Below are 27,775 nucleotides of genomic sequence, written 5' to 3' on the forward strand. Positions count from 1 at the left end.
CTCACTCTGTAGACCAGGCTGACCTCGACCTCAGAAATCCCCCTGCCTCTGCCTCCCAAGTGCTGGGATTAAAGGCACGCGCCACCACTGCCCGGCTTCTTCTTGTACTTTTAAGAAGTCCCACTGAAAGGTTCCTTATGTTTGTAGATCGCCCGTCCTTGTGCCTTGTCAGAAGATGCAGGCAGTTCTTTCTCACTGGTGGCTCTGAGGACTGGTGGGACCTTAGGCTGGGTGGGACCTTAGACTGAGTGATTGACAAACCCTCTGCTGCAGGTTTGTCTGCATTCCTTGGGAGAACATACCAGAAAGCTGCCATAAAGATCACAGAGCCATAGGTGCTTTTCTGAACCTTTTGTGACTTAGCTTTGGCTTCTACTACCCACACACCACATTTTCTTGTCATTTGGATGAGTTAGTAAGTTGCAGATACCAGGATGGAATGAATCTTGGTTTGACTTGAACCCTTTAAAAGCGAAGCTGCCAATCAGGATGCATCTCAAGAGGCCAAGTCCAGCTTCGCTGCATTTGAAGTGGTGCTAGATTAAGAAACACTTTACTAAAAAAAGAGAAACCAAATCTTAGAAAAAAAAAAAAAAAAAAAAAAAAAAACACTTTACTTCAGAATGACCCTGAGGGCAAGTTCATGCTGTTCTCCAGTAACAGCAGCTTTGAGGGCTGTTGACATGCTAAGAGGCCTCTTGGGGCTAAGATATGTCCAGTGATTCTGGTAGAGTCTTGATATTCGTGTTGCCTTCTGTAGACCATGCATGGATCTTAATGCATGGATTAATAATGGATCTAAATGGCCTCGGAGGCCATTCCTTATATTTTCATCATTCCATTTCCCTGTGGCAAAGAAAACAGGTGACATGTCTCCTCCAGAACTATGAGCTACCCACAGTTATTTCTATAGAGCTAAAGCCCTATATAGTTATTTTTTTTATTACTGTGAAGGGACATCATCACCAAGGCAACTTATAAACAAAGTCATTTAATTAGGGGCTTGCTTACAGTTTCAGAGGGTTCATCCATTACCATCGTGATTCAGAACATGGCTCAGGCAGGGAAGTAGGCATGGCACTAGAATAGAAGCTGAGAGCTTGCACGCTGATCCAGAGGCAGCAGGCAGAGAGAGGGTGAGACTAACCTGGCGTGGACTTGTGAAACCTCCAAGGCACCCCACAAGGACACACTTCCTCCAGCAAGGCTACACACACCCTCCTAATCCTTCCCTAAAGATGAACCTATGAAGGCTATTCTCATTCAAACCACCACAAGGTAGGGTAGCATGCCGCGCATCAGAGCTGGAGCTGTAAGCGCTCCCTGAAGACTAGCAGCTGATTGGGGGAGAGGTAGGATGCATCTCTTCACAAGTTTGGCTGGCTGAGGAGCATTGTCATCTGGTACAAGAGTTGGGATGCACAGCTTGTGTCTCATTCCCAGGAGGAGCCCAAAGCCCCAGATTAGGTGAAGGAAAGTGTATCCGTCAGCCATGCTGTGGGGTGTGATTCATAGTCCTGAGCCCACCAGAGGGCTGTCCCCTATGTGGAGAAGGGCGCGTGCTCTGGAAACAAATGCCTATGGTCATGCCTTCCTGTGATGAATTTCCAGGACTGCCAGACTAGAAGTTTCCAGAAAGGCAGCTGTTTGGTGTGCGTGTGGAGAGGCCTGGATTTTTATACTTCCTTCTCAGAATGTAGACCATGTTTTTGAAGAGCTAAAGCCCTATGTCCCTGAGGAACATTGACTGTTCCTCATTGATTGTCTTGACTGCTGACTTCTGTTCCCTGCTACTGTCTGAATGGCAGTTTGCAGTTACTTACCTACAGTGGACAAGTGATGTAAATGGTTAGAGATGTCTCTAATGATACAGTGGTCAGAGATGGTTTTGACTCCAAGGAGTAGGCATGATAGGTGGGCTTCAGGATTCTCCCAAAGGTCAGAAAAAGGCTGACTTTCACAGGGAGCCTGGGTTTTGCCCAAGGCCATTGCTTGTCTGCAGTCTCTCAGGCTCAAGTGGCTTAGCCTTCTCACCGCAAGCCAACTGCTATGCTGTGTCACAAGGTTTAAGCGGTCGCATGTGCTACCAATGCCCTCGGAAACCCTGTGAGCTCACAAGTCTCACAGGATAGTAGACCCTGTGTCGGAATGTCCTCAACAAAGTGGTGGTGTCTCTCAGGAGTCTCCAAAGTGGAGAGGCCTGCGGAAGGCTCTCTTGCTTGATCTTCTAGTCTGTCAGGTCTGTGTGTTTGTCTTCTTCTGAATAAAGGCTGGGTCTCAGAAGCATGTGGGGGGAAAAACAGAAAGCTGTTTTGCCAGCAGTTTCATCTTGGTGGAACACACAGTTGCTCACTGCCTTAGACAGCCCTGTGGGAGAAAAGTCCAGTTTGTTCTTAGCTTAGCCTCAGAAGAAAGGCTTAGGGCTTGGAGCTGTAAGTCTCCACGGCTACACACCCACTCCCACTCCTTAAGGTTGTGTAAGGCAGAGTTCATTTCCTAGCTGAGTTTTGTGTTGCTTCTGAGAGTGGAAATGAAGCATACTTTCTTTTATGAGCTGGGCGGGCTTATCTGGAAAGGGACTTTTCATTTGCTCTAGCACTTCAGGGAAATGGCCAGAGAATCTGTCGGGGAGGGGAGGGCATGCTTAAGAAGATGCCTGGTTTGCCTTGAAGTCAGTCTTAGGGTTAGCCTAGCACCCAAGGAGTTAAGAGGCTAGTGGGGAAATGGAGGCTCAGGAGAACTGGGGGTATTGGGAATAGTGCAGTGGCAGCAATAACAAATCAGTGTTTCTTCAAGCACCAGGGGAGACCTTTAGTGTTCCTTGGCTGGCTCCCAGCTCTGTAGAATTTGACCTATGCACATTTCAGCATGAAATGTTAGACCCTCAAGGTCGGCCAGTTGATTTTGTGCATCATATTAAAACTCCTCAAGAATCGGTTCCTCCTCCTCCGTTGATGCAGCCATCCCTCCTCCCCTTGGCTCTCTTTCCCTTCTTTATTTACAAAAGGAATGTGAGAAAATATACATCAGGCCAAAAGCTACACCCTTTTAACACTCGATCGGTGACAGCTTTTAGCAGGGCCTGCGTGCCAGAGAGCCTGCTGGATTGTCTGGGGACTCCTCTCACTCTCCCCACACACTTTGTTATTCCTGGACATCGGGGTGAGGACAACTCCCGGACATCGGGGCGAGGACAACTCGGATCTGCTGAGATTGCAGTAGGCTTTCGTGGAGCCTTGCTGTGGAGGGGGAGTCTGCAGCTGAATGTGGAGAGAGGAAGTCGGCCGTGAGCTGGCTCAGGACCTGTGGACAAAGAACAACGGCTGCAGGGTTGTGTAGCCATCAGGGCTTCCAGCAAGGGCCCTGCCAGGCTTCCAGCACGGCTTTTATTCCTTCAATGGAATTAGTAGTTAGTGTCTATGTGCTGATCTAAGAACGCTCCTGTGAACACATCTTCCTTGTTGTGTTGCCCAGTGTCCCGAAACTGAATGCCCAGGCATTGAAGAACTGGTTCTGTTGGTTAGAGCCCAGTGGCTGTACCCATCCATGGCTGGAGTTGGCTTGTGGCGTGTGGTGAGGTGCAGTGGCAGAGCAGAAAAGATAAAGGTTTGGGTGCCAGGGGTATGAGTCCAGTGTGATGGGGGGCATGTTCCATTGCCCCTCTGAACCAAGTGTTCTTGGAAAATGGGGTCCAGCAGTAAGAACTACTCCTTGGATCTATTTTGTGATTTGTGATTTGTCGAAGTACACAAAGTTCATAGCACAAGTCTGTTGTCCCTGCCTACGTTTGTTTCTCTGATTTTTCTATTGTTCTTGCCACGTATTTCAAAAGCTTAGAGAGCGTGTTTAAGATGTTTCCTGCAGCCAGTAAGAGTGAAACAAGATAGAGCTCGGTCCGTACAATGCTTGCCTGGTATACATGAAGTCATGGGTTTGCTCCCCAGTGTTGCATTAACTCGATGTCCTAGCACACACACCTATAATCCTGGGAGAATGGAGAATTGAAAGTTAGAGGTTATCCTCCGCTGCATAGCAAGTTCGAAGGCACCCTGAAATAATATGAGACCCAAGAAAAACTAATTAGAATTAGGTTAATGAATTTAAGTTCGCCATGTCCCTAGGAGGAATGGAGGTTCTGGGGGGCATTCAGTGCGTTTCCACCCAGGAGTATACTCTCTCTTCTCTCGTTCCAGGGCAACATGCAGGTTCTAGTGACTTACGGTGGCGACCCCATTCCTAAAAGTCCTTTCACTGTGGGCGTTGCTGCGCCACTGGATCTGAGCAAGATCAAAATTAACGGACTGGAAAACAGTAAGTGTTGAATGAGGTCAGACGACCAGCAACTGTGACTGCTATTATTAGATTTCCCTTCAAAAGAGGCAATTTTCAGAGAAACTAATTCTGTCTTGGAGAGATGTTGCAGTGGACGGTCTTGGGCCTGAGTGAGAGCTGTGCTCTGACACGCCTGCCACTTAACGCTCAGCAGGTTTCCTCATTTTGTGCAGTGGAGATGGGGTGTTTGGGGACACTTAGACTCGTGGAAGAATTTTAGAAATTTTAAATGAGGTAATAATGCAGAAACTGGCACATGTTGTCAGCCCTGTGAGACTGACGATGTTACCACAGGAAGTTTTCATTAAGAGAGAGGCTGGAGAATGTTGGCTTTCGGATGAGAGTCACACTGTGCCAACCATCTCGGGCATCTGCATCACATTAAGGTGAATGGCCCTAATAGAAATCAACTCCTTGGCACTTAGAAACCACAGCCTTCTCTTTCTGTCCTTGCCCTTTAGCTTGCTGTATATCTTACCTCATTTTATATTGTTATAAGTACATTGTAACATCAGTTGGTTTATGTGAGAATTTAAAGGTTGGTTTTGTTTGTTGTTTTTTTTTAAAGATTTTATTTATTTATTTATTTATTTTATGTATATGAGTATATGAAGACACTGTAACTGTCTTCAGACACACCAGAAGAAGGCACCGGATCCTATTACAGATGGTTGTGAGCTGCCATGTGGTAGCTGGGAATTGAACTCAGGACCTCTGGAAAAGCAGTCAGTGCTCTTAACCCCTGAGCCATCTCTCCAGCCCTGTTTGTTTGTTTTTGTGATTCTGAGACTAGAGCCCAGGCCTTTCTACATTCTGGGCAAACACTCACAGCCCTTTAATGTTTTGGGTTTTGTTGTTGTTGTTGTTGTTGTTTTTATGGAAACTTCTGACATAAGAGACTAGTACAGTATGGGTACAAACACAGTTACTTATGCTCACTTAGCTTTCACACATGGTCTTAAAATACTTGCAATTTCCATATTAACAACCCATTTTTTTTCACCAGCAAGGTCTTACATACATACCCCTCCGACCTTTTGACATTGCAGAATGATGTATGCTATCATCTACAGAGCTCATGTTTGAGAACCACACAGTTGAGGGGTTTGGGGGTGGTTATTGTTTCAAGTGAGATTCTCTGCATTGGTGGCTGTCCTAGGCAGAATGTGGCTCCGTGTAACCTGAGAGTTGCAGGTTGGAGATGCTGACCCCCCCTTTCTACAGTTAACCACAGTTCTGAGGATTGACTGATGAGTTTTACAGCATCTTTGGGTTTTGAATAAGGTCTTGCATGTTACTTCCACCTCTCCTCCTGCATACACATGGCAGCATTTATTTTGCACTGAAGTTGTACTGCTTTGTCCGTGGCTTGTGCTACCTTTTAAGGTCATTTTAACATTTTGGAAATCCTAACACAGTTTAGTCTTCTTCATTAGTATTAACCACTTGGGGATTCCCGAACTTAGATGTCCCTCAGTAATCTGCTCACCTGATTTCTGGGGCACCAAGTCAGCATTACAAGCCTTCATGCCTAGTAACTCCATGTTACTCCCCTCTGAGGATTCCCTCTGGCACAGCTAGCCTTCAGTGAGAACTTTCATTGGCTGTGCCCTGCATGCCCTTGTCAAAGAGGTTACATCTCACACTCTGGAAGCTGCTAAGTGGGAGCTCAGGGTGCTGGCTTTTGTGGCTGGGGACACCCAGCTGTGAGACACTTCAAGTGTCCCCTTGCATCTTCTTCCCCTGAACTTTTGACTCCAAAAGCAGGAAGAACATGGTGCCTCTTAGGGAAAGCCTCTGTCCTGTTGGGACACAGAGGTGTAGACAGCTGTGCTGGCTTCAGCAGCCTTCTCCATGTCCCCAGAGTCGAGATTTGACTGTGTTGTGGCAGCATCTTAGATTCCCTGTCTGTGCTTTTGTTTTGGCTAAAACCCTTTTCCCTGTTTTTGTTAAAATAACAAACACATGGCTTTCCTGCAGTCTTGTCTTACAAAGACAGTTTTAAGATTTAGTTTTATTACTTTTAAATTTGATTTTGCTTACATGTTGGGGCGAGAGGGTCACACGCACCTGAGAGCAGCTGCCTGTAGAGACCGGAAAAGACTGTCCCTCTCCTGGAGCTGTCGTTACAGGCAGCTGTGGGATTCCTTATGTGGTTGCTGGGAACTGAAGTCCAGTTTCTGCAAGATCAGTATGTGTTCTTGACTACTGGGTCATCTCTCTAACCCTACCCTTGTAAATACGCAGGATCTTGCTTTGTGACCCAGAAACCATTTAAAAGACATCAAAGTTACTTCTCAGAATTTGCCAGCTGTGTGACTTCTCCCTTCTTGTAGGTTGGGGATGGCAATAGGATTGAACTTTCTGCAGGAGTTAGTAAATAAAACATTGACTTAAATTAAGGATGTGTTTACATATAAGATTATCAGCTCAAGGAAATGAGGAAGCAGGCAGAGTTGGACTATACTGTAATTATAGTCTTTCAAATCTGATTGTGGGATTTGAAAATTTATGCTTGAATGCTAGCTTTGTGATCTGTTAGATATGTTGTCCCAGACAATTTACTTAACCTCTCAGGGCCTCAGTTTCCCCATCTCTAAAGGCCACTGTTGTTCATTAACAGCCCATAGAGTTGTTATGTGAGTTGAAGGAGACAATGTACAGTATTTGTGACTGGCATACAAATTGTTTAGTAAAAAATTCAGTGTTAATGAGGCATTGCGGTGTATAAATGCCATTGTGTTAGTCCTGCTTCTGGACCTTTGAGTCAGCTGTTACTTGCTGTAGTAACTGAGGTTAAAAACCCCATGTCCACTGAGCCATCTTGACCTTGCTGTCTCTTCTCCTTGCTGCTGACAGGGGGCAGCTCATCACTTTAGCTTGTCTCCCTTTCTACAGGAGTTGAGGTTGGGAAGGACCAGGAATTTGCCATTGACACCAACGGGGCAGGAGGCCAGGGGAAGCTGGATGTGACCATCCTGAGCCCTTCTCGGAAGGTGGTGCCATGCTTAGTAGCACCAGTGGCAGGCAGGGAATGCAGCACAGCCAAATTCATCCCTCGGGAGGAGGGGCTGTTTGCTGTAGATGTGACCTATGATGGACACCCAGTGCCCGGGAGCCCCTATACTGTGGAGGCCTCACTACCACCAGATCCCACCAAGGTCAGTTTGGGGTTGCTCTGTTGTTGCCAATACGATTTGGAGTTCTCTGTTCCTACCTGGGAAAGATACATGGAAAGTCTCTCTGTGGTGAATGTGAGCTCTCAGCGGCTGACTGATATTCTGACCTTATTCATAGTCTTTTTGATTCAAATTATTTGGGACTATTTCTAGTAGTGAATGGTATCAATTCTATAAAATTATCTCTTCTAAAACACAGTTTTATTATGCAAGATTAATTGATGGATATGTAAGAGTCCAAGCTGCTGTGAGTTACCTTCTTCAGGCCCCAGTGAAGCAAACTCGTGCGTGTGAATGTGTAAGAGAGAGTGGGCCCCCAGGGATATGAGATACTGACATATGCTTTTGTGTGCTTATAGTTACAAGTGTTGAAAGCAGGGCTGACTGGTCAGCAATAGCAGCCACAGATTGGATTTAATTTTCACTCTTTGTTCAAATAGGTGAAGGCCCACGGTCCTGGCCTTGAAGGAGGTCTTGTAGGCAAGCCTGCTGAGTTCACCATTGACACTAAAGGAGCTGGAACTGGAGGTTTGGGCCTAACTGTAGAAGGTCCATGTGAGGCCAAAATCGAATGCTCTGATAACGGTGATGGGACCTGCTCCGTCTCCTACCTTCCCACAAAACCGGGAGAATATTTTGTCAACATTCTCTTTGAAGAAGTCCATATTCCTGGGTCTCCCTTCAAAGCCGACATTGAAATGCCATTTGACCCCTCTAAGGTTGTAGCATCAGGACCGGGACTTGAACATGGAAAAGTGGGTGAACCTGGAATTCTTTGCGTTGATTGTTCAGAAGCAGGGCCTGGGACTCTGGGCCTTGAAGCCGTCTCAGACACAGGGGCGAAAGCTGAAGTGTCCATCCAGAACAATAAAGATGGCACCTACGCTGTGACCTATGTGCCTCTGACAGCTGGCATGTACACACTGACCATGAAGTATGGTGGTGAGCTTGTACCACACTTTCCTGCCTGGGTCAAGGTGGAACCAGCCATAGACACTAGTGGGATCAAAGCCTTTGGGCCAGGAATTGAAGGCAAAGGTGAGTCGCATACTGGAGGAGGGCTCTCCCACCTATAGCCTCTCTCTCGTGTGGTTGATGGGTAGGGCAGGGGGAGTACAGGTAGAGGGAAAGGGGGAGCATGCTGTTTCCAGAGGTTGTACTCCACCCAGTCCCCATTTTTATGTTTCTCCCTGATGAATGGGGCCCAGCATTCTTGGCAAGTTTTCAAGTTTTTATGGAAAATCCAGAATTTTTTGTTATTTATGTTTATAATGTCTCTGGGACTAAGTTAGAATGAAATGATGTAAATGTGCTTAATAATACACAGCGGATGGAGGAGGTCGACCTTGGCCCTTGTCCTGAATCCCTTAGTTTTCATTTTGAGACAGGGTCTCACTGTGCAGCCTAGGCTGGTCTTGAACTCACAACCCTCCTGCTTCCCTCTCTTGAGTGGCTAAATTTCCAGGCGTGTACCATTGCTGTGACCTGATCCCCATCTTTGAGAAGTTTTGCTGTTGCTTGGCCACGTCTACCTTGACGTTCACAATCAGCAAAACGACCCTTAAGGCACCAAATACACTTAATGTGTTCCAGAGTGTGAGGGGTCTTCATTTGGGGGTTTGCTTGGGCCCAAGATGACTTTTTTTTTTTTTTTTTTTTAGTTTCATCACATTTATTTTAAAGTGATCTCTTATAGTGAAACGAATCATATTAACCTGCTCAAGCAATAATGCTTGGAAAAGACTAAGCATTCCATTTCAAGTAGCCATTGCTACTACTCAGAGACTGAAAACAGGCTGTGCTCCGTCAGTTCTAAACGTCTGTTGTGCCTCTGCCTGGGCAATCAGATCTTTGATGATTTCTGTTCCTTTCATGTGCAGCTTGTTCTTTTCCTCAGACCTTATTTTAGCCTGGACTTGAATGAAGGTACACTTTCACTTTCCTGCTGGGACTCCTTTGCTCTCAGCCAGACACCGTCTCTCTGAACCAACAAGTATGGCACTGCTAACAGAACATGGCTTTGAATATGGTTCATCTCAAAGCTGTTTACACTTTGGAGCCAGGCCAATTTTACAAATAGCACATTTTGCTTGTAGTCAGGGTACTGTGACAACAGGAAGAGTTCAAACTACCTCCCAGGGTGATTGCGGGGGTTTCCTGGTGATGAGTCTCCAGCATCCAAGATGACATTCTTATCTGTGTGGTTGTTCAACAGATGTGTTTCGGGAGGCCACAACAGACTTCACGGTTGACTCCAGGCCCCTTACCAAGGTTGGAGGTGACCACATCAAAGCTCACATTACCAACCCCTCAGGGGCCTCCACCGAGTGCTTTGTCAAGGACAATGCTGATGGGACCTATCAGGTCGAATACACACCCTTTGAGAAAGGTGGGTCGGCCCCTCTGTGCTTGTAACTCTTTCATTCAGGGTTGTGCTTGGCCATTTGTTTCCAGTGACTGTCGCTGGACTCAGACCCCTGAGCTCAGCAAAGAACAGTGTACACAACTCAGAAATATGAAAAGCCCCTTCCACAGCAGCCACTGGCCATTCAGTGCCTTTACTGGCCTTACATTTTACATTGCAAATCTCCAGTCTTACCTGAGCAGATTATAGAGTCATGCCATGGCATGTTAGCAAGGTATGATTTGTGTACAGATTTTTTTAAACAGTTTTTCTTTTTGAATAGCAGTGATTATTAAAATTTTGAGGAATCAGGAAATCACAAAGAGAAAAGGAAAGCACTATATATTCCCTTTCCTGGGTATATGGTCCCATCAATATTCTATACAGGTATCTTCAGATATTTGTAGATGACTGGTTTTCTATTTCCTGAGTTTCCTGTGGTCTTTTAATGCCTGGTAGTTCCCAAAATCAGGGTAACCTGCCTAGGGTTAAATAAAAGTTAGCACTCATTGCTTCAGGGAAGGTATACAACACACAAACAAAAAGCATAGTTTTTTATCTTTTAAAATTGAGAGGATACTGGTGTTACCATGTTCTGATTTATTTTTAAGTGTGTGTCTGTGTGTGTGTGTATCTCTGTGTGTGTGCCTATGGAGAGCAGAAGAAGGCATTAGAGTCCCTGGAGCTGGAGTTATAGCTGGTGGTGAGCCACCTAATGTAGGTGCTGGGACCTTCCCACTGGTCCACTGCAAGAGCAATAGGTAACCACTGAGCCACCCGCCTCCAACCCTGTGTAACTATGTTCTTAGTCTGCTCTTCTCAGGTAGCAGCTAGAGCTCTAGCCATAAGTGTTGGATAAGAGTCTGAAGCAGCAACATTGTACACAAACGACGCTTATTTGCTGTTTGTTTGGGGGCAGGTTTCCATGTAGTGGAGGTGACATATGATGATGTGCCCATCCCGAATAGCCCATTCAAAGTGGCTGTCACTGAAGGCTGCCAGCCATCTCGGGTCCATGCGCAAGGCCCTGGACTGAAAGAGGCTTTTACCAACAAATCTAATGTCTTCACAGTGGTAACCAGGTAGGCGGGGTCCTGGGTTCAGGGTATTGATCCCTACATAGTTAATTGATTAAGCAAAGAAAAAAAAAAGTTTATAAGTCTGAGGCCAATCTGAACTACAAAATGAGACCCTGTCTCAAGGGAGAAATAAAGTCATGGGTCTATTTCAGTATAGACCACAGCCGGGCAGTGGTGGTGCATGTCTTTAATCCTAGCACCTGGGAGGCAGAGGCAGGAGAATTTCTGAGTTTGAGGCCAGTCTGGTGTACAGAGTGAGTTCCAGGATAGCCAGGGCTACACAGAGAAACCCTGTCTCAAAAAACCAAAATAAATAAATAAATAAATAAATAAATAAATAAGGGAAGGGGAGGGGAGGGAGGGAAGGAGGGAGAAAGGGGGAGGGAGAGAGAGAGAGGGAGAGAGGATAATAGTAATTAAGATAATAATCATTAAGATGCTAAGCACACTACTGGATAGAAGTTCCTTAACTTCATGATGCAGAAGAATATAGCCAACTTTATATGTAAAATAAATACTCAAAACATTCCTATTATAATTTACTCCGAAGGGATGTGCTTGTAGATCAGTGACAGAGCACAGGCTCAGTACCCCTAAGGTATACGCTCACATTGTATTTGTCTTTGTATCCTATACCATAGGTTCTCAGCGTGTGGGTCGTTACACTTTTGGGGATCACATATCAGATGTTTGCATATGATTCATAGCAGAAGAAAAGTTAGTTATGAATTAGCAAAATAATTTTATGGTTAGGAGGTCGCCACACCATGAGGAACTATATTAAAGGGTCACAGCATTAGCAAGGGTACTAAATGTCTGAGAAATTCCTGCCTGAGAGGTACTGCCACACTTGTGGAATCAAGTTAACTAAATAGAATGAGATGTTCTGGCAGTAAACAGGCTGGCGTAGGCTGATCACATTTCACTTCCCCACTCTTTCCAGGGGAGCAGGGATTGGTGGGCTCGGCATAACTGTGGAGGGGCCGTCGGAGTCGAAGATAAACTGCAGAGACAACAAGGATGGCAGCTGTAGTGCTGAGTACATTCCTTTCGCTCCGGGGGATTATGACGTCAACATCACATACGGAGGCATCCACATCCCTGGTGAGCTACCCCTTGGGCAGTGCTTCAAAGAATAAGTGATAGATAGCGCAAGAAAACAGATTTGGTTTTGCCCATCGTCCTTTCATAGAAAGAACAGTTTGATTTGGGAGAAACCTTAAATAAGGACCACAGCACCAAGAACACTATAACTCCCATTTGAACCCAGCAACATGCTGGAAAGCATTGGCTTGGGCCTTCAGCTAGAAAGAGAAGCTCGTGTGACTTAGTTTCTGATTTAAGCAAAAGTTTATTCTTTACAATATTGAAAATCTATTTTTTAATGATATTGTTGTTATTTTATTGTTTTTGCTGTTGTTGTTGTTGTTCTTATATATGTATGTATGTATGTATGTGATTGTAGGAGCTTAGTTATGGCATGTGCATGCAGGTATCCATAGAAGCCAAAGGATTTTGAATCTGCTGAAACTGGAATTACAGTGGTTCTGAGCCACCTTATATGGGTGCCAGAAATTGAACCCAGGTTCTCTATAAGAGCAATAAATGTTATTACTTACCGAGCCATTCCTTCAGCCCCAAAACTTTGGAGCTTGACTTTTTTTTTTTTTTTTTTAAGATTTACTTATTTATTTTATGTATATGAGTACACTGTCGCTGTCTTCAGACACACCAAAAGAGGGCATCAGATCCCATTACGAATGGTTGTGAGCCACCATGTGGTTGCTGGGAATTGAACTCGGGACCTCTGGAAGAATCCTGTTCATCCTGGCAGCTGACAAAGACACTAATACAAATTATTAATTTGTTTGCTATCTAATGATCTATATCTTTAATGTAAAACAGGCTTTCTTGTCCCTGACAGTGCTGGTATGTCTATATAAGCTTTAGTAGTTCAAAATGACTAGCTTCTCCTCAAACCTGTGCTTGCTACTCTTATCAGTAGAGGGTTTTGTTTATTTGTTTTAGTCCTTAATATAGAGAATTTCAGCTAGAAATGAGACAAAGCTCCCACTCCTGGGGCAACTACATTGATGCAGATAAACTCTGTGCATGCTGATAAGAGGCAAGGGAATGGGGAGAAAGGACAGAATGGGGCTGTCAGGCCCCACTTTGTGCCTTGCCACGGGGCAGTGCTGTGGCAGAGTCGAGCACCAAGTATGAGCAGAAGGTTGTCTCCAGGGGAGGTGCCTGTGTCTTCCACCAGGCGGGTAGTTCTGCTGGCTTCTCTGTGCTTCTGTTGTGGGAAGTCGTACTACCCTGGCTTTTCAGAAAGTGCTGAATTCCCGAGCTTTGGAATTCCCCTGCAAAAGGACCTGTCAGTTAGCACCAAACAAATGATTGTAACAACAGAAACCTTCTAGAGCTGAGCATCAGTTTCCAGGACAGTCCCGTGTAGAGGCTCCTCTGAGTGTCAGGTTATCTAGCCTGAACGACAACTGAGGCCCAGCATCTGTGACCGACCAGCATCTGTGACCGGCCAGCATCTTGGCCGCTTACTGGGGATTGAGATGATTAAGGTTCAGGTTTTTCTGGCCCGATGCAAACCTTTGGTGGGTTTTTGGACTTTTTTTTTTTTTTCCTTCCTGATAGAACCTCAGACTTGGAATCCTCCTGCCTCAGACTCCTACATGCTAGGTGGTGGTATTACTTCAAACAGAATATCCCATCTTACTTCTATTAACTTAATGGTTTCCTGCAATGACCCAGCTACAATCTTGGTGGTAGACCAGTTGATTAATTGGGATTCATGAAGGGTTGTGATCAGCTGGTGATGTTTACCTGGAACAGCGAGCAGCATGTTGGCAGATAATGGTATCTGAACTTGTTAGGCCATTGCTTTCTGCTCCAAGGCTGCTCTCGGGCTGAGTTCAGACAATTCCCAGGTCTAGTAATTGGCCACAGACATAGTCTGTAGTTATTTGTTGACGTTGGAGCTCTCCATTATCACCCCCAAATAAATCACTCTCTTGTTCCCCTAAGTCCCAGCACGGAAGGTGGTGCTCATCTTTGCCAGGGTCTCAGTTCTTATGCAAGTGTGTCTATAACCCCTGATTCTGCTAAGTGGAAGCTTTCTTCCATACACAGCAGAGATATTTATTTCCGTGGCAGGAGTCTGGCAGTCACCATACCTTGGGAAATGTGCAGGCTGTGTCCTGCCTGGGGTAAATGATACTCTTAACTTCCCTGGTAAAGGTCTTGGTAGCCTGAGGCTACTGGGAACACAGGCATGCCTGCTGTGTGAGAAGTCCTATTGGCAGTCCTGGTTCTGCCCTTGTTTCTTCTTAAAGTTTCGCTTACAAATCTTGGTTTCCCTGGATTCACCATGTCTTGCCAGTCTTTATACTTGACATCATTAAAAAGCGAGAGGCCCTGAGGTTTCCCCACAAGTCATCCATACAGCATACCACAACTTATCTTTAGAGGCGTGTGGGAGGGGAGAGTAAGCCCTACCCACTCGTTTTTGCTCTTCTGTGTATACCCCCACACACACCAGGCTGCTCACTTCCGTTCTTCCAAGAGCCTTTCTTCTCCTTCTCTGTGCCTCTGCATGAGTGGACCCCTCTGCCTACTCTTCTGTTTCAGGCTTTGTCTCTTCCCAGAATATCAGCTTTTCTGTGAACTCTACAACTCGCCCTAGCCAGAGGCATTGCTCATCTCAGTGCCGTGCTTCTTGGTCAAGACAGCTCGTGAGAGCTGAAGCATCCAGCGTCCTGTTTGCTTTCCTGGGAATTCCCCTGGGGTGGAAACTGCTTCCTCTTACATCATTTCCTGGGTCTTAATGGACATCTTTCTCTGGTCTCCTGCAGACCACTTTTGTGGTCTCCTATGTGTTCTGCCTTGTATACCTTCCAATGGATGCCTCACAGAATGTTAGAAGAATGTGCTCTTGTTGCCAGACCTTTGGCTTCCTGTAAGGTTCACTGAGACCGCAGATCCTATGTCTGCATGCGGTTAGTGCTGGATGGCAGATGTGGGAATAACAGTGGGCACATTGTTGCACCCACAGTGAGGCAGGCTGAACTGACTGAGACTCATACAGTCAGGGTCCAGGTAGAGCGACAGTGTGATTCTGGGTCTGTGCGGGTGCTCTCTGGATTGCTTCATGCTCAAAATCCGGTGACTCTTCCAGGCAGCCCCTTCAGAGTTCCTTCAAAAGATGTCGTGGATCCCAGCAAGGTCAAAATTGCTGGCCCCGGTCTGAGCTCCTGCGTCCGAGCATGCATCCCGCAGTCCTTCACGGTGGACAGCAGCAAGGCTGGCCTAGCTCCACTGGAAGTGAGGGTCCTGGGCCCAAGAGGTGAGTCTGCATCCTGTCTGCCACCCACATTCACCCACCATGGCCCAGAGCCAGTTCTTTCTTATGAGATTGTTTATGAACTTATAGTTAAATACTCTCAGTTAATTTACTGTTCCCCAGTCTAGATAGCCAGAAGAGCCTGCTTAAAAGTTGGTGTATCGTATTTCCATAAGTCCATTTCTCCTGTTAATAACATAGCCCTAAATTTCTTTTTATAATTTTACTTATTTATTTCATGGAGCTGAAGACCAAACCCTGATCTTACCCATGTCAGACAGGTGTCCTATCAGCTTACATCCCAGGCTTTGGTCTTCCTAACCCAGACAGGCTTTGAACTGGCAGCCCTCCTACCTCTGCTTCCTGAGTACTGAACATTAATCATGTGCCTGAAATGTCCCTGTCTCAAGGAGCTTGCCGAAGAAGGGCTCTATGGGCTGTAACATGCACTGTCCACCCAGCTGCAACATTACCTGCTTAGCATGTGGGAGGTGCCTGGGCTTGGTCTGGATGTGAGCAGGAGCTAGGGTTTGAAGGTGATCCCTCTGAGATGCTCAGTGTTGCTGTGGAACGTACCAGAATCTTGGTCAGGGTCATAGCTTTGTCATTGTCTCAACTCCCTGAAGAGAGGGTCTCTTGGGGAATGAGTTTTGTTGGCAGTTGGCCTGCACTGCTGACAACCTGGAATTAAGGTTTCAGGTGACTAGCAGGCCATTTGGGGACAAACCTGAACTTCGGAAACCTGTTGCCATATTTCTTCCATATTTAACACGTACCTTTCTTTCCATATAAAATAGTGTGCCTAATTTCTTAAGTAATCTGGGCTTCTCTCCTCCTGCCCCCGACTTCCCCTGTGATGTGTTTGTGGCTTCCAGAAGTAGTGAGCTGAGGTTTCCTCCTTTGAAGAGCAACCTCTCCTTAGTGGAGTTCAACAGGAGGTTCTGCCTTTGAAGCTCAGGGCAAGACTGGTCTGAGAGAATGAGGTCATGGGACAGACTTAACCTTAGTGAAGTTTCTGAATATCGTGTGTGTGTGTGTGTGTGTGTGTGTGTGTGTGTGTGTGTGTGAGAGAGAGAGAGAGAGAGAGAGAGAGAGAGAGAGAGAGAGAGAGAGAGAGAGAGAGAGAGAGAGAGAGAGAGAGAGAGATGGGGTAGGGTTACTTACATAGCAACCTCTAATGTGGAGGAGTTGTCTGTGTGTATCTGTCTGCTGTGTCTGTGTGACAGGGGCTTTACTTACACAGCAGTCTCTAACGTGGAGGACTTCTCAAGTGAACGGCCTTGTGACTTAAGCTGATGTCGTGGATTCCCCATCCTAGCACAGCCCCTTGAAAGCCTTTTGAGCTTTTTAAAGCTGACCCAGAGGTTGCCTTTATAGAGACAGGTTTGAGGTTTGTGCTCTCCCATTAGCGGCTGCTTTCAACTGTGTAGCTTGAATGCCTCTAGCCTAGCCCCACCTTAAGCTGCCTTGTCCTCACTTCACCTGATCTGTTTAATGAGCATGCCCTGCTGATTAACCTCCCGTGCCAGTGACCCCTCCTTGACCTCAGGCTCAGGTCTAGAATCTATCAATCTAGTTCAGGCCTTAATCAGGCTTTAACATTCCCTCCAATCATCACCCATAGCACCTCACTGTGGCCCTCTTGTTCCCTGAGATTGGCACCCTTACTTGCTCTGTACCCTAGCATGTTGGCACCATTGTGTTCTTGCTGAAAGGTGGGTCCAGGTCTTGACTGGCTAGCCCATAGGTTACTTTTTGCTGTAGAGGTTTCTGGACACTCGGGCACTTTCTCAGCTATAGAATAAAACTGACACATCCAAGCGTGTTTCACTTGAAAGGATATGTAGTATGTCTGCAGAGACCTCCAGCAGTAAGCATGGGCAGTCCCCTTACTTGTACTGGAGAGAAGCATAGCAAGCTGGGTGTATTTCAGCTCACAGAACGCTAGAGGTGCCTCTTGGCGTCAGTCCCGCGACTGTGACTTATGTCCTGTGACGAGGGCCTGCTTGCTTTTGTGTTACTCTTCAGTTGGTGGGAATGGGCGTGATTCTCTTTTATGTGTAGCTGGGGTGCTGTGAACAGGAGGCCAAGCTGTCAGACCTCTCCTTCCTGTCCTCAGGCCTTGTGGAGCCAGTGAATGTGGTGGATAATGGGGACGGCACCCACACAGTGACCTACACGCCATCTCAGGAGGGGCCCTACATGGTTTCCGTCAAATATGCTGATGAAGAGATCCCCCGCAGGTGAGCATCTCGGCCTTCAGGCCTGGGTCCAATTCCGCCTCAGACCTGTCCACCCACAGGATTGATAACCACTGTTCTAGTGCCACCCCATTTCCCAGCCACTCACCCACTGTCCATTTAGCACATTGAACAGAACATTGTGGTGACATCCAGTAGGCACTGTGGCTCCTGTTCTAGGTTCAACCCCTTCTTCTGTCTTCGGTTCCAAGGGAAGCTAGGATTGTCTGTTGTCTAATGGCTTGTACTTCATTGCTCTGTATTTCCAATGGACTTCTGGTCATTTATTAAACCTGTTCTCTTACCTCTTGTAAAAATCCTCCTTTCAGCCTTAGTTCTTTGTGTAAGAGAGAACAGATGGGCCAGGACTGACCTGTATCCTTACTGACCAGCCTTCTGTGTGTCTATCAAGTCCCTTTAAGGTCAAGGTCCTTCCCACATACGATGCAAGCAAAGTGACAGCCTCTGGGCCTGGCCTCAGTGCCTATGGCGTGCCCGCCAGCCTACCTGTGGAGTTCGCCATTGATGCCAGAGATGCCGGCGAAGGCCTGCTTGCTGTCCAGATCACGGTAACTGTGTGGTTGTTTTGTTGTATATATGGATGAGGTGGGGCCAAACCTTATTAGGAAAGCTTAATATTCTGGAAAGGGATAAAAACAGGAGTTTAGTGGCTAGTGTCTATCCCAGTGCACATGTTTTGGGGACTTCTATGGGTCAGCATCTCCACTAGAGAACAACAAGGTGCTCATCTAAGCTTCGGCAGTGACCATGGGTGGGGTACCAGTTGTTCTTACGCTGATTTTAAATGTTTTAATTGCCTACTGGGTTAGTTAAGGCTAAAATTTTACATACCACAGAGCTGCCAACATGGGATTGTCCTTCTTTGGGAAGGAAGCCAGAGGTAGGCCATCTAAGTGTTCTATGACTCACAAGGAAGCCAGCATCTCTGACCTAGTGTGTGGCTCTGACCTAAATGTCTCCTCATGGACCATGAGCCTGCAGTGCTCTGCTCATCAGGAATAGAAGGTGAACCAGAAGGAAGGAAGACAGAGGGAAGAAAGTGGCTCTCGTAGATGGGTGATCCATCTCAAGCAGTCACATGGTTGAGCCTGGTGGCAAAGCTGCTAGCATGTGGGGTCTCGTACTTAGTGGTGTACGTAGCTAAGGAGGAGTCTTTTGTTGGTAACAGGACAGGAAGGGAAAAGAAAGGTGGAAAGCTTTTGCCATGTCTCTGTAGTTCAGTGTATGTGATGCTCAAATACTCTCTGACAGACCGACATGGTATAGTCTGGGACCCTCTTCTTTCCCTACCCAAAGCCAACAGAACAAGGTCATAGTCTGCCACCACTTCATCTGCTCCCTCATACAGAGGTGCCAAGTAAAGAACATGGCTTGCTGTGATTGGTTTCCGTATGTTGATAGCAGCATCCCAAATATCATTGTTCTGTGATTCACAGGACCAGGAGGGAAAGCCTCAAAGAGCTACTGTCCACGACAATAAAGATGGCACATATGCCGTTACCTATATCCCTGATAAGACCGGACGCTATATGATTGGAGTCACCTACGGTGGAGACAACATTCCACTTTCTCCTTACCGTATCCGGGCCACACAGACAGGCGATGCCAGCAAGTGCTTGGCCACAGGTGAGTGCAGGGGAAGGTGAGGGCTAGGGGTCATTCAAGAATTATCTTCTTACATAGATCAGCAGTAGAAAACAAACATGGAAGGACTTAGGATTTTCCTCTCCAGAATCGATGAATATATTACCCTCACCCTTGTTCTAACTTCTTAGACGTGCTTGCCTGACTCTATGGAAGGGGTTGTACACATCAAACTCAGGTCCCAGGCTCACAGAGCCATCTTACCAGTTCAATATGGTGTTCTCCGTTTTACAAAAGGGAGGTGGGTCTCATGTACCCTAGCTGGCCCAGACTTGCCCTGTAGCCGAGGATGCTGCCAGATGCTAATTGCTTCCATCACACACACACACACACACACACACACACACACACACACACACACACAGCCTCCCAAGAGCTGGGGTTGTATATATACACCAGCCCGCCTGGTGCTGTGCCCTCCTGTCTCTAAGGGTGACTTGTGCAGCTCAGTGTTGCTGCTTTAGCAGATTTTAAAACATGAAACCCGGGCTGGCGAGGTGGGTGAGGGTACTTACCAATAAGTTCAGTTCCCAGAGCCCATGTACTGAGAGGAATGCCTATACACGCACACACCTGCCAGCATGCTTGCACATGCAGATACATACATATGCAGTATCAGTCAGCTCATTGGTGAAGAAGCAACAAAAGCACGCAAGTCACTGTCTCAAAGGTCCATCGTTAGTTCTCTTGTAAAGAAAAGGAAACTGAGTGTAGGTCTACCCTGGATGTGATCTGTTCTCTACCCCGTCCTGCTCAAGGCTGTCAATAATGCACCTTGACCCTTTCGTCTCACCCAATGCAAAAACTGGAAAACCGGACCTCCACTGCTAGTCTGTGTCAGTGCCTAACAACTGGTTGAGGGCATGTGTAGTGAGAGCTGGGGCTCTCCTTCTGGCTTTTCAGAACTGTTTCCTCCCCTGGCTTTGCAGGGATATTTTTCTTGGGCTGCTGGTGCCTGTTGCCCTCAGCTCTTACCCTGTCGTTTGGAGCCGTCCCCTCAACCAGATGCACACTCTTCCTTCTTCCCACTGTGTGAGCAGCTTTCATAGCACTCCCTGTTGCCCTTCTGCACATTTTAACCGGTGTGGTTTCCCATCATAACTTGTTATACTCCTTGAAAATCAGAGACAGAAAGACAGGCCAACTGGCTGGCTATTGTTTGAGGAGGGGTTGCAAAGCTAAACATGTTTGATCCAGACACTCCTTTGAGCAGCACCCTTCCCAGGGACCTTTGAGATGCCCCTCTGCCTGGCAAACGTGGACAGCACAACATAGTATGGCCTGTTCTGAGGCAAATACCCATAGCCAATGCTTCTGGTCTTTTTTTTACAGGTCCTGGTATTGCCCCTACTGTGAAAACTGGCGAGGAAGTGGGCTTTGTAGTGGACGCTAAGACTGCAGGGAAGGGGAAAGTCACCTGCGTGATTCTGACCCCAGATGGCACCGAGGCTGAGGCTGATGTCATTGAAAATGAAGATGGCACCTATGACATTTTCTACACTGCCGCCAAGCCAGGCACCTATGTTATCTATGTGCGCTTTGGTGGCGTTGATATTCCCAATAGCCCCTTCACAGTCATGGTAAGCAGTGTTCTTTCTCTTCTTACTAGCAACAGTCACAACCGTCATTTGTTGAACCCTTATTTGGCCATCTTCCCTCACACCCTTGATCCTAGCTATAATCGCTAGAAGCAGCAATTTTGGGGGAAGTCTCTTGAATCGTGGAGGCATCTGGCATGCCAAGGAAGTTAGGCAATGTCCTCATGTAAGCTAGCTCAGAGGGAGACAGTTTCCCATCTCCACTGCTGGAGGAGAAGGGGCCTCACGCTCTTGTCTACACACTTGACTCTGATATCTCAGGACGCACAGAACCTCCAGTTGGGTTTGGATAAGATTCAGAAGGGGGAAGTGTGTTGTCTTTTAAAGCCAGAAAGATCTGGAATAGAAGGGAACTATTGTGTGAACATCCCAGGTAATGAGTAACCAGAGCCTTTAATTTTCAGTCTTGGATGCCTGTAAGATCTTCTCTAATTATCAAGGTCCTTCCATGAGGATCATGGTGGAACTACAACAGACTTACCACAAACTTCAGAAGCAAGCCCTGTTTGCCCTGTTAGAATGAGGAGGGCCCAGTCTAGACAGATATCAGGTGCCATGTGGGCTCCCTCACTGTGTCCTTTGATGCAGAACAGCCTGGGATCTGGCTGCTGGTGGCCTGACTCCACCCACCACCCGTGAAGTGCTTTCTGATTACTTCATGTTGTATGGCAGTGGAGAAGGGCACAGAGTCCATTCCAAACAGAAGCCCAGGGACCCTGTTCCCATCTATAATCTGTTGTCGCTTTTCTCCTTTTCCTCCATGTGTGTTGAGCTATAAACATCCGGCCAGCAGTCTGGAAGCTCTTTCATATCTCAAATATGTAAACACTTGTCAACTTTGGACAGTGTCCATTTGGGAGGTTTTTTTTTTTTTTTTTTTTTTTTTCCTCCAGGGGAGAAAACATTGCAATGAGAATGTCAGTTCTGTTTAGAAAAGTGTCCGGGTTATAGTATGGGTTGTATTTGTACTATGTTGTGTTTATCCCCTAGTAGGTATGATCTTGTTAGTTAGGTTAGGGAAGAGCAGCAACCCTGGGCAGAGATCTCGATGCCATTGCCATGGCTGGGATGAGAAGAGATCCCAGATGGTGAGGTCCGAGAATGAGCATTCCTTAAGTCCTAAGTGCTTACAACTTGAGGGAACTCACTGCACCCTCCTTTACTGGGTGATTCAGTCTCCCTTTAAAGGCTCAAGACTGGAAGAACATGGACACCTGACAGCACACTGGTAGCAAATGCCTTAGGGAGACCACACGCTTGTATGTGTCACACACTTGTGACATGCCGGTTCATGGAGGAGCAGCCGAATTGACACCATTGAGACGTTCTAGTTTCAAGACTGCATATACAGCCTTGAAAAGCCTTCCTGTTTGTGACATGGTTTTGAGTTGGCCTCTTGAAGAAATGACCCTAGAGGCAAAGCTAGATGTCAGAAAAGCCCTTTCTGCAGATGGCACAGTACACAGCTTCTTTGTTCTGTGTTACAACTGAGGATGGTGATGAGGGACCCTTCCTTGTTGGGTCCATTGGATCAGGAGCATAAAGCTGGACATTTTTAAAAATGAATGTGCTAAAACTTTCAGACGTGTTAATGACTGGTACTGGAGAGATGGCTCAGCAGTTAACAGCACTGGCTACTCTTCCAAAGGACCTAAGTTCAATTCCCAGCACCCACACAGCAGCTCACAGTTGTCAGGAATTCCAGTCCCAGGAGGTCTGACACCCTTACACAGATACACATCTGGCAAAACACCTTTACACACAAAATAAATAAATCGTTTTTAAAATCTACCTAACAGATTTTAAAGCCTCTATATCATAAATGGAAGAAAGAAAGAAACCATCGTGCCGGTGATTAAAGACTAGGGACACGGCTCCGTGTACAAAGCAGTTGTTGTGCAAGCATGGCCTGAGATCAGATCCCCAGCACTCATAAAAGTCTGGACATGGCGGCACATGTCTGTAATCAGGAGGCAGAAACGGGAGAATCCTGGGTACTTAGTAAACAGCTAATCTAGCCGATTAGTGAACTTGAAGTTCAGTGAGAGCCCAGCGCCAAATCTCAAAACCTAGCTGTAGAAGCAGGAGGACTGGCTTAGTGGTTAAGAGCACTTCCTTCCCACTTTCGTGGGGGACCTGACTTTGGTTCTCAGCACCCACGACCATCCGTAACTCTAGCTGGAGAGATGCTAACACCATCTTCTCACCTCTGCTGGCACCAGGCACACACATGCTGTACATGCATAGATGCAGGCAAAACGCTCTTCAGGTCAAATCTAAAGAGAAGGTGGAAAGTTCTAGAAGGAGACTCTGATGTGTGGAGCTCTGGCTTCTACACTGTTCACTGTTGTGTTCACATGAACACCAGTGTACCTCACACATCCACAAAATAAAACAAAATAAGACACCAAGTAAAAGAAAAACAAAGAGCCGCTTCTTCCTGGCTCCATGCCAGGATGACTGCCATCAGTCTTCTGTGCCTTCCCAGTGGACACTTGAGTTTCAGGCAAGGGATCACACATAACATGTAGCCTCAGTGCTTACCTGCTTCCCAAGCTGACATGGATACTCTTACATAGTAATTTGTCAGACATCACCTGCCGTTACCCTGGCCAGTTTGACCAATAACCGCAAAGCTGACTTCATTCTCTCATGACCACTTGTGGCTCCAGTCAAACTCCTATACACATCCCTTACTCGTGAAAGGACAAGTGCCTGTGACATTTGCAAAGGATACAGCTTTCCCTCTAAAAAGTGTAGTAAGAACACATCGCTCTTACAGGATATTGTAGCACATGCCTATAATCCCAGCACTTGGGAGATGGAGACAGGAGAATTAGCAGTTCAAGGCGATTCTTGGAGAGTCCTTGGAGTTTGTGGAGAGTTTGAGGCCAGCCTGGTTTACATGAGAGGCTCTGTCTCCAGGAAAACACACACACACACACACACACACACACACACCAACACTAGCCAGCACCTACTGAAAAACTGGGGGAGGGGATAGAGCTCAAGCTGTAGGATCTTGGGTGATAATGTCCCTCTGGTGTGGTTCCCGATTAACCTCCGTTTGCCATCAACTAGGCCACCGATGGGGAAGTCACAGCCATGGAGGAGGCACCGGTAAATGCATGTCCCCCTGGATTCAGGCCCTGGGTACACTTTGGTTTTTCCCTTTTGCATTTCTGGGTTTATTCAGCCTTCATTTTAGAAAAGCTACTGCCTGCTTGTGGGAATCGCTTAAGTCCTTGGTGTCCTGGCCGTTGGTGTGTCCCCCCCACTGATCACCTCATCATCACAACCCCACTTTCTCTGTAAGATCCACCTTCATGTCACCACCTGCTCCCCACAAATCGCCAGCCATCATGTCTGTGATCACGCTCGGTGCGGTTTTTTCCCCCCACGTTTAAAGAGCAAGATGGACGGCTGCTGGCAGGCCTCCTCCTGACTCCAAGCCACCACTTGTGCGTCTGGTTTCTGTCTAGGGCAAAGCCACCCGCTACCACTCTGTGCCACTTAAAACACACCTTCTTTTCTAGGCCACAAGCAACTAAACCTCTCCAGGTGTGGAGCCTCTTGGGACTCCGTCATTGCTCTCTGCCTCCCCCATTTTCCTGTGGGCGACATTGGGAATTCTACAAGCACCCTATTGAGCAAGTATTTTCTAGCAAATGATCAGTGGAACTTCTCAGGGCCTTCCAACTCTCTCCAGGCCCAGTCTCACAAAGCCCATAAATACTCGTGGCCATACCCCCAAATTTAGGCCTGATTGCCTTGTAGAATTCCCAGTGGTTCTGCCACCACCAGCCCACATTGCCGTCCAGTTTACCAAGTGAACACTCTCGTGTTTTTAGGTTACGGAAGAGGCCTATGTCCCTGTGAGTGACATGAACGGCCTAGGCTTCAAGCCCTTTGACTTGGTGATTCCATTTGCCGTCAGGAAAGGAGAAATTACAGGTAAACCCTTGTGTGGGGGTCACCTTAACTCTTTATTTGTTGTTGCCCAGAGCAGTGCTCGCTAGGGAGGTGACTACTATACCTCATACCTGGCTCCTTCCCCAGCCAGATACCAGAAAGTGTTTCTCTGAAGAGGTGGTTGTTTATAGCTTGCATTACATTGTTGAGGAAGCTTGTGTTTCTCCTCAGGCTAGGAACTTCTTTGTTTAGATGCCTCTTGCTGCCAGGTTTCTGTGTTCTTTTTCCATGCTTTCTCTAAGCACTCACTTTCCAGCCTGTCTGTCACTCAGATCTGAGGTATCAATTCCTTTCTGGGAGCCCTGCCTCCCTTTTCCTGCTTCTCTTACTGGTTTATGGTCTTCTCGGACCCTCTTCACACTTGTAATTGGCCTGTTGGAGACACCATGTATTTATTTATGAGCTAGTTGCTTGCTGCATTTTGTGGAAACCAAGAGGTTTCATTTTGTAGAAAGCAAGGCGGTCTCAGTTTTCCCGAGGGGGGACTTGGACATTTCAGGCAGCATGAGTGTTCTGGGATCTGAGAACCTCTGTGGTGAAGACATCTGTACGTAACATCTGCTGCTTGGGGAAAGGTCACCAGTGACCTCACTGCCATGTGTCGCTGTGCTCTCCAGGCAAGGTGCATATGCCTTCTGGGAAGAAGGCTACCCCTGAGATTGTGGACAACAAGGATGGCACAGTCACTGTGAGATACGCGCCCACTGAAGTCGGCCTCCACGAGATGCACATCAAGTACATGGGCAGCCACATCCCGGGTAAGTGGGGTATAGCGGCTCGCTAGCCTCGGACATCTGGGAGACACATCCAGGGCAGATCCAGGCATGCTGTGTTGGCTTCCATTCAGAAACAACCTGCTTCTTGAAGAGGGACTACGTCTCAGCCTCCTGGGCCAGGGTAGAGGGCCGTGTGGCTGTGGTTGTATGTCTTCATAACTGTCAAATGTGGTCAGATACAATGCAGGCACAGGAAGTGAGGCTTTCTGGCCGGGCCTGCAGGACCCTGTGGGGTATGGGATGGCTCCCATACAGAGAGCTACTTTGTGTTTCCTACCCAGGAACAGGATCAGCGTTGGTTGTTACTCTTTGTAATCATTTAAATATCTTCAAACTTTATATTTTTGAGTAGATAATATGATCATACCTCCCCCTGCCCTCTCCTGGAGATTGATTGTTGGTAAATTTTATGTTCAATTTTAGAAAAATTTTAAGACTACATGCAAGTAAGAATGCAGATTTTAAAATCCAGCCCCCTTTTACCGAAATGGGTGTGTAGTCACATCAGCTGTCCTTGCCTTTCCCCTCTGAATAACAGGACCAGGAAAGCTGTGCAGGTCTACATGTGTCACAGCTCTCCCTCATCTGGATGACACTGCAGATGTCCCAGTGTCACATTGGGGAGCATTTCTTCTCTTCCAGCCATTGCTGTTGCCTCTTTTGTTGGCACTCTTATGTACCAGTGGGATTTGCTCCCCCCCCCCCCCAGAAGTGCTATGGGGCCAGACCAAAGCCTCTGAAACTTGGATACACTGTAACATAGTGCTCTTCCTGGGGCTGTTACCTGTAGAGCCAGGCAGTGAAGGAAAGCCTGCCATGCTACAGGCTTGCCCTGTGGAGTCTACTTTGCAATTGTTTCTTTGTCAGTCTGACTGAAAATGCTTTGTACTGTGGTGTTTGTTCCTGCAAATGAGACGAGACAGTTTTCCATATATTGTGTCTTTCCAGTTCTTTCTCTGTGGGCTGAATCTTCATATTCTTCATCTGTTTTCCTTTTGGAAAAATTATCTTTTGAGGTGGGAAGTGGGAGTTAAAAATCCTTCTTAGTTTGTCACTTGCTTTAATTGATGTTCACAGGTATACACTATACTTGGTTAAAGCAATTTTTTTTTCCTGTTTAAGGATTCTAATGATAATAGGTGCAGAACTTAACAGTCATTGCTCAAGCTTCAGGCAGGCACTAGATGTCTATAAACTCATTCAGGAGGCTGAGGCCAGCCTGGGCTACACAGTGAGACTACTGAAAACAGCAACAGTCCTTTCTTGACTCTCGCCCTTCCCCTCCGTTGCCAGTGTGATGCCCTCTCAGATGCCTGTTACGTACTTACTAGCACACTTAGATGTATCCTGTTAAAGGAACAGCATAGTGGTTCTTTTCTGTTACTGTGTGTGTATACTATGTATGTGTATGGTCACACATGCTATGTTAGGCATGTAGAGGTCAGAGGAAAGCTTTGTAGAGTTAGTTCTCTCTTTATACCTTTACATGGGCTCTTGGGATCACATTTATGTTAGTAGGCTTGCACAAGTTTCTCTACACACACTGAGCCATCGCACCAGCTGCTATGAAGTGATATCAGTCTTTTATATATTAAGGCAGTTTGCTTTTCTCTAATGTGACATACTGTGGTTAACCTCTCAAGTTCGCACCCGCGGATGTTTAATGTTCCCTATGTAGGTCGACTCCTGGATGATTTTCTGGTTTGCATGTGAATCCTGGAGACTAAAGAGCTTTAATAGGGATGAGAGTAGCAGTGGATCACTGTGGGGTTCTTGCCTCAAGATGAGCTTCTTATTCTTAGGTCAGGCCTTAGTTTTTTGTTTTTTGCTTTTTCCAATTTTTTTTATTAGGTATTTTCTTCATTTACATTTTAAATGCTATCCTGAAAGTCCCCTATACCCTTCCCCCACCCTGCTCCCCTACCCACCCACTCCTACTTCTTGGCCCTGTGTTCAGGGGCATATAAAGTTTGCAAGACCAAGGGGCCTCTCTTCCCAATGATGGCCGACTAGGCCATCATTGCAGCTAGATGACTACATATGCAGCTAGAGACTTGGGTTTTGAATGGCGCTAACAAAGAGCCTTCTTTCTAGAAAGCAGCGTCTACCTCCCTGGTTCACCTGTGTCCTCACTTGTTAAGCTGAGATGAAATCTCCTACACCAGTTCCCTTG

The 27,775-nt window shown here is 46.7% G+C and overlaps 1 protein-coding gene across 3 annotated transcripts in view; it reads left to right on the forward strand.

Moving 5' to 3' along the window:
• Flnb (filamin B) overlaps positions 1-27,775 on the forward strand; it is a 134,003-nt gene that overhangs the window by 79,853 nt on the left and 26,375 nt on the right. Inside the window, exons 19-32 of one of the 3 annotated variants that reach the window (XM_021203093.2) lie at positions 4,194-4,311; positions 7,231-7,493; positions 7,952-8,549; positions 9,727-9,900; positions 10,835-10,997; positions 11,938-12,098; positions 15,187-15,354; positions 17,471-17,594; positions 18,004-18,160; positions 19,049-19,238; positions 20,589-20,836; positions 23,936-24,007; positions 24,706-24,808; positions 25,444-25,584. In XM_021203093.2, coding sequence (XP_021058752.1) covers positions 4,194-4,311; positions 7,231-7,493; positions 7,952-8,549; positions 9,727-9,900; positions 10,835-10,997; positions 11,938-12,098; positions 15,187-15,354; positions 17,471-17,594; positions 18,004-18,160; positions 19,049-19,238; positions 20,589-20,836; positions 23,936-24,007; positions 24,706-24,808; positions 25,444-25,584 — 2,680 coding nt within the window. The remainder of the gene's footprint in view (positions 1-4,193; positions 4,312-7,230; positions 7,494-7,951; positions 8,550-9,726; positions 9,901-10,834; positions 10,998-11,937; positions 12,099-15,186; positions 15,355-17,470; positions 17,595-18,003; positions 18,161-19,048; positions 19,239-20,588; positions 20,837-23,935; positions 24,008-24,705; positions 24,809-25,443; positions 25,585-27,775) is intronic. The other 2 variants (XM_021203094.2, XM_021203095.2) reach the window with 2 other exon arrangements.

Source organism: Mus pahari, chromosome 8 (assembly GCF_900095145.1).
Source record: "Mus pahari chromosome 8, PAHARI_EIJ_v1.1, whole genome shotgun sequence".
Lineage (NCBI taxonomy): Eukaryota > Metazoa > Chordata > Mammalia > Rodentia > Muridae > Mus > Mus pahari.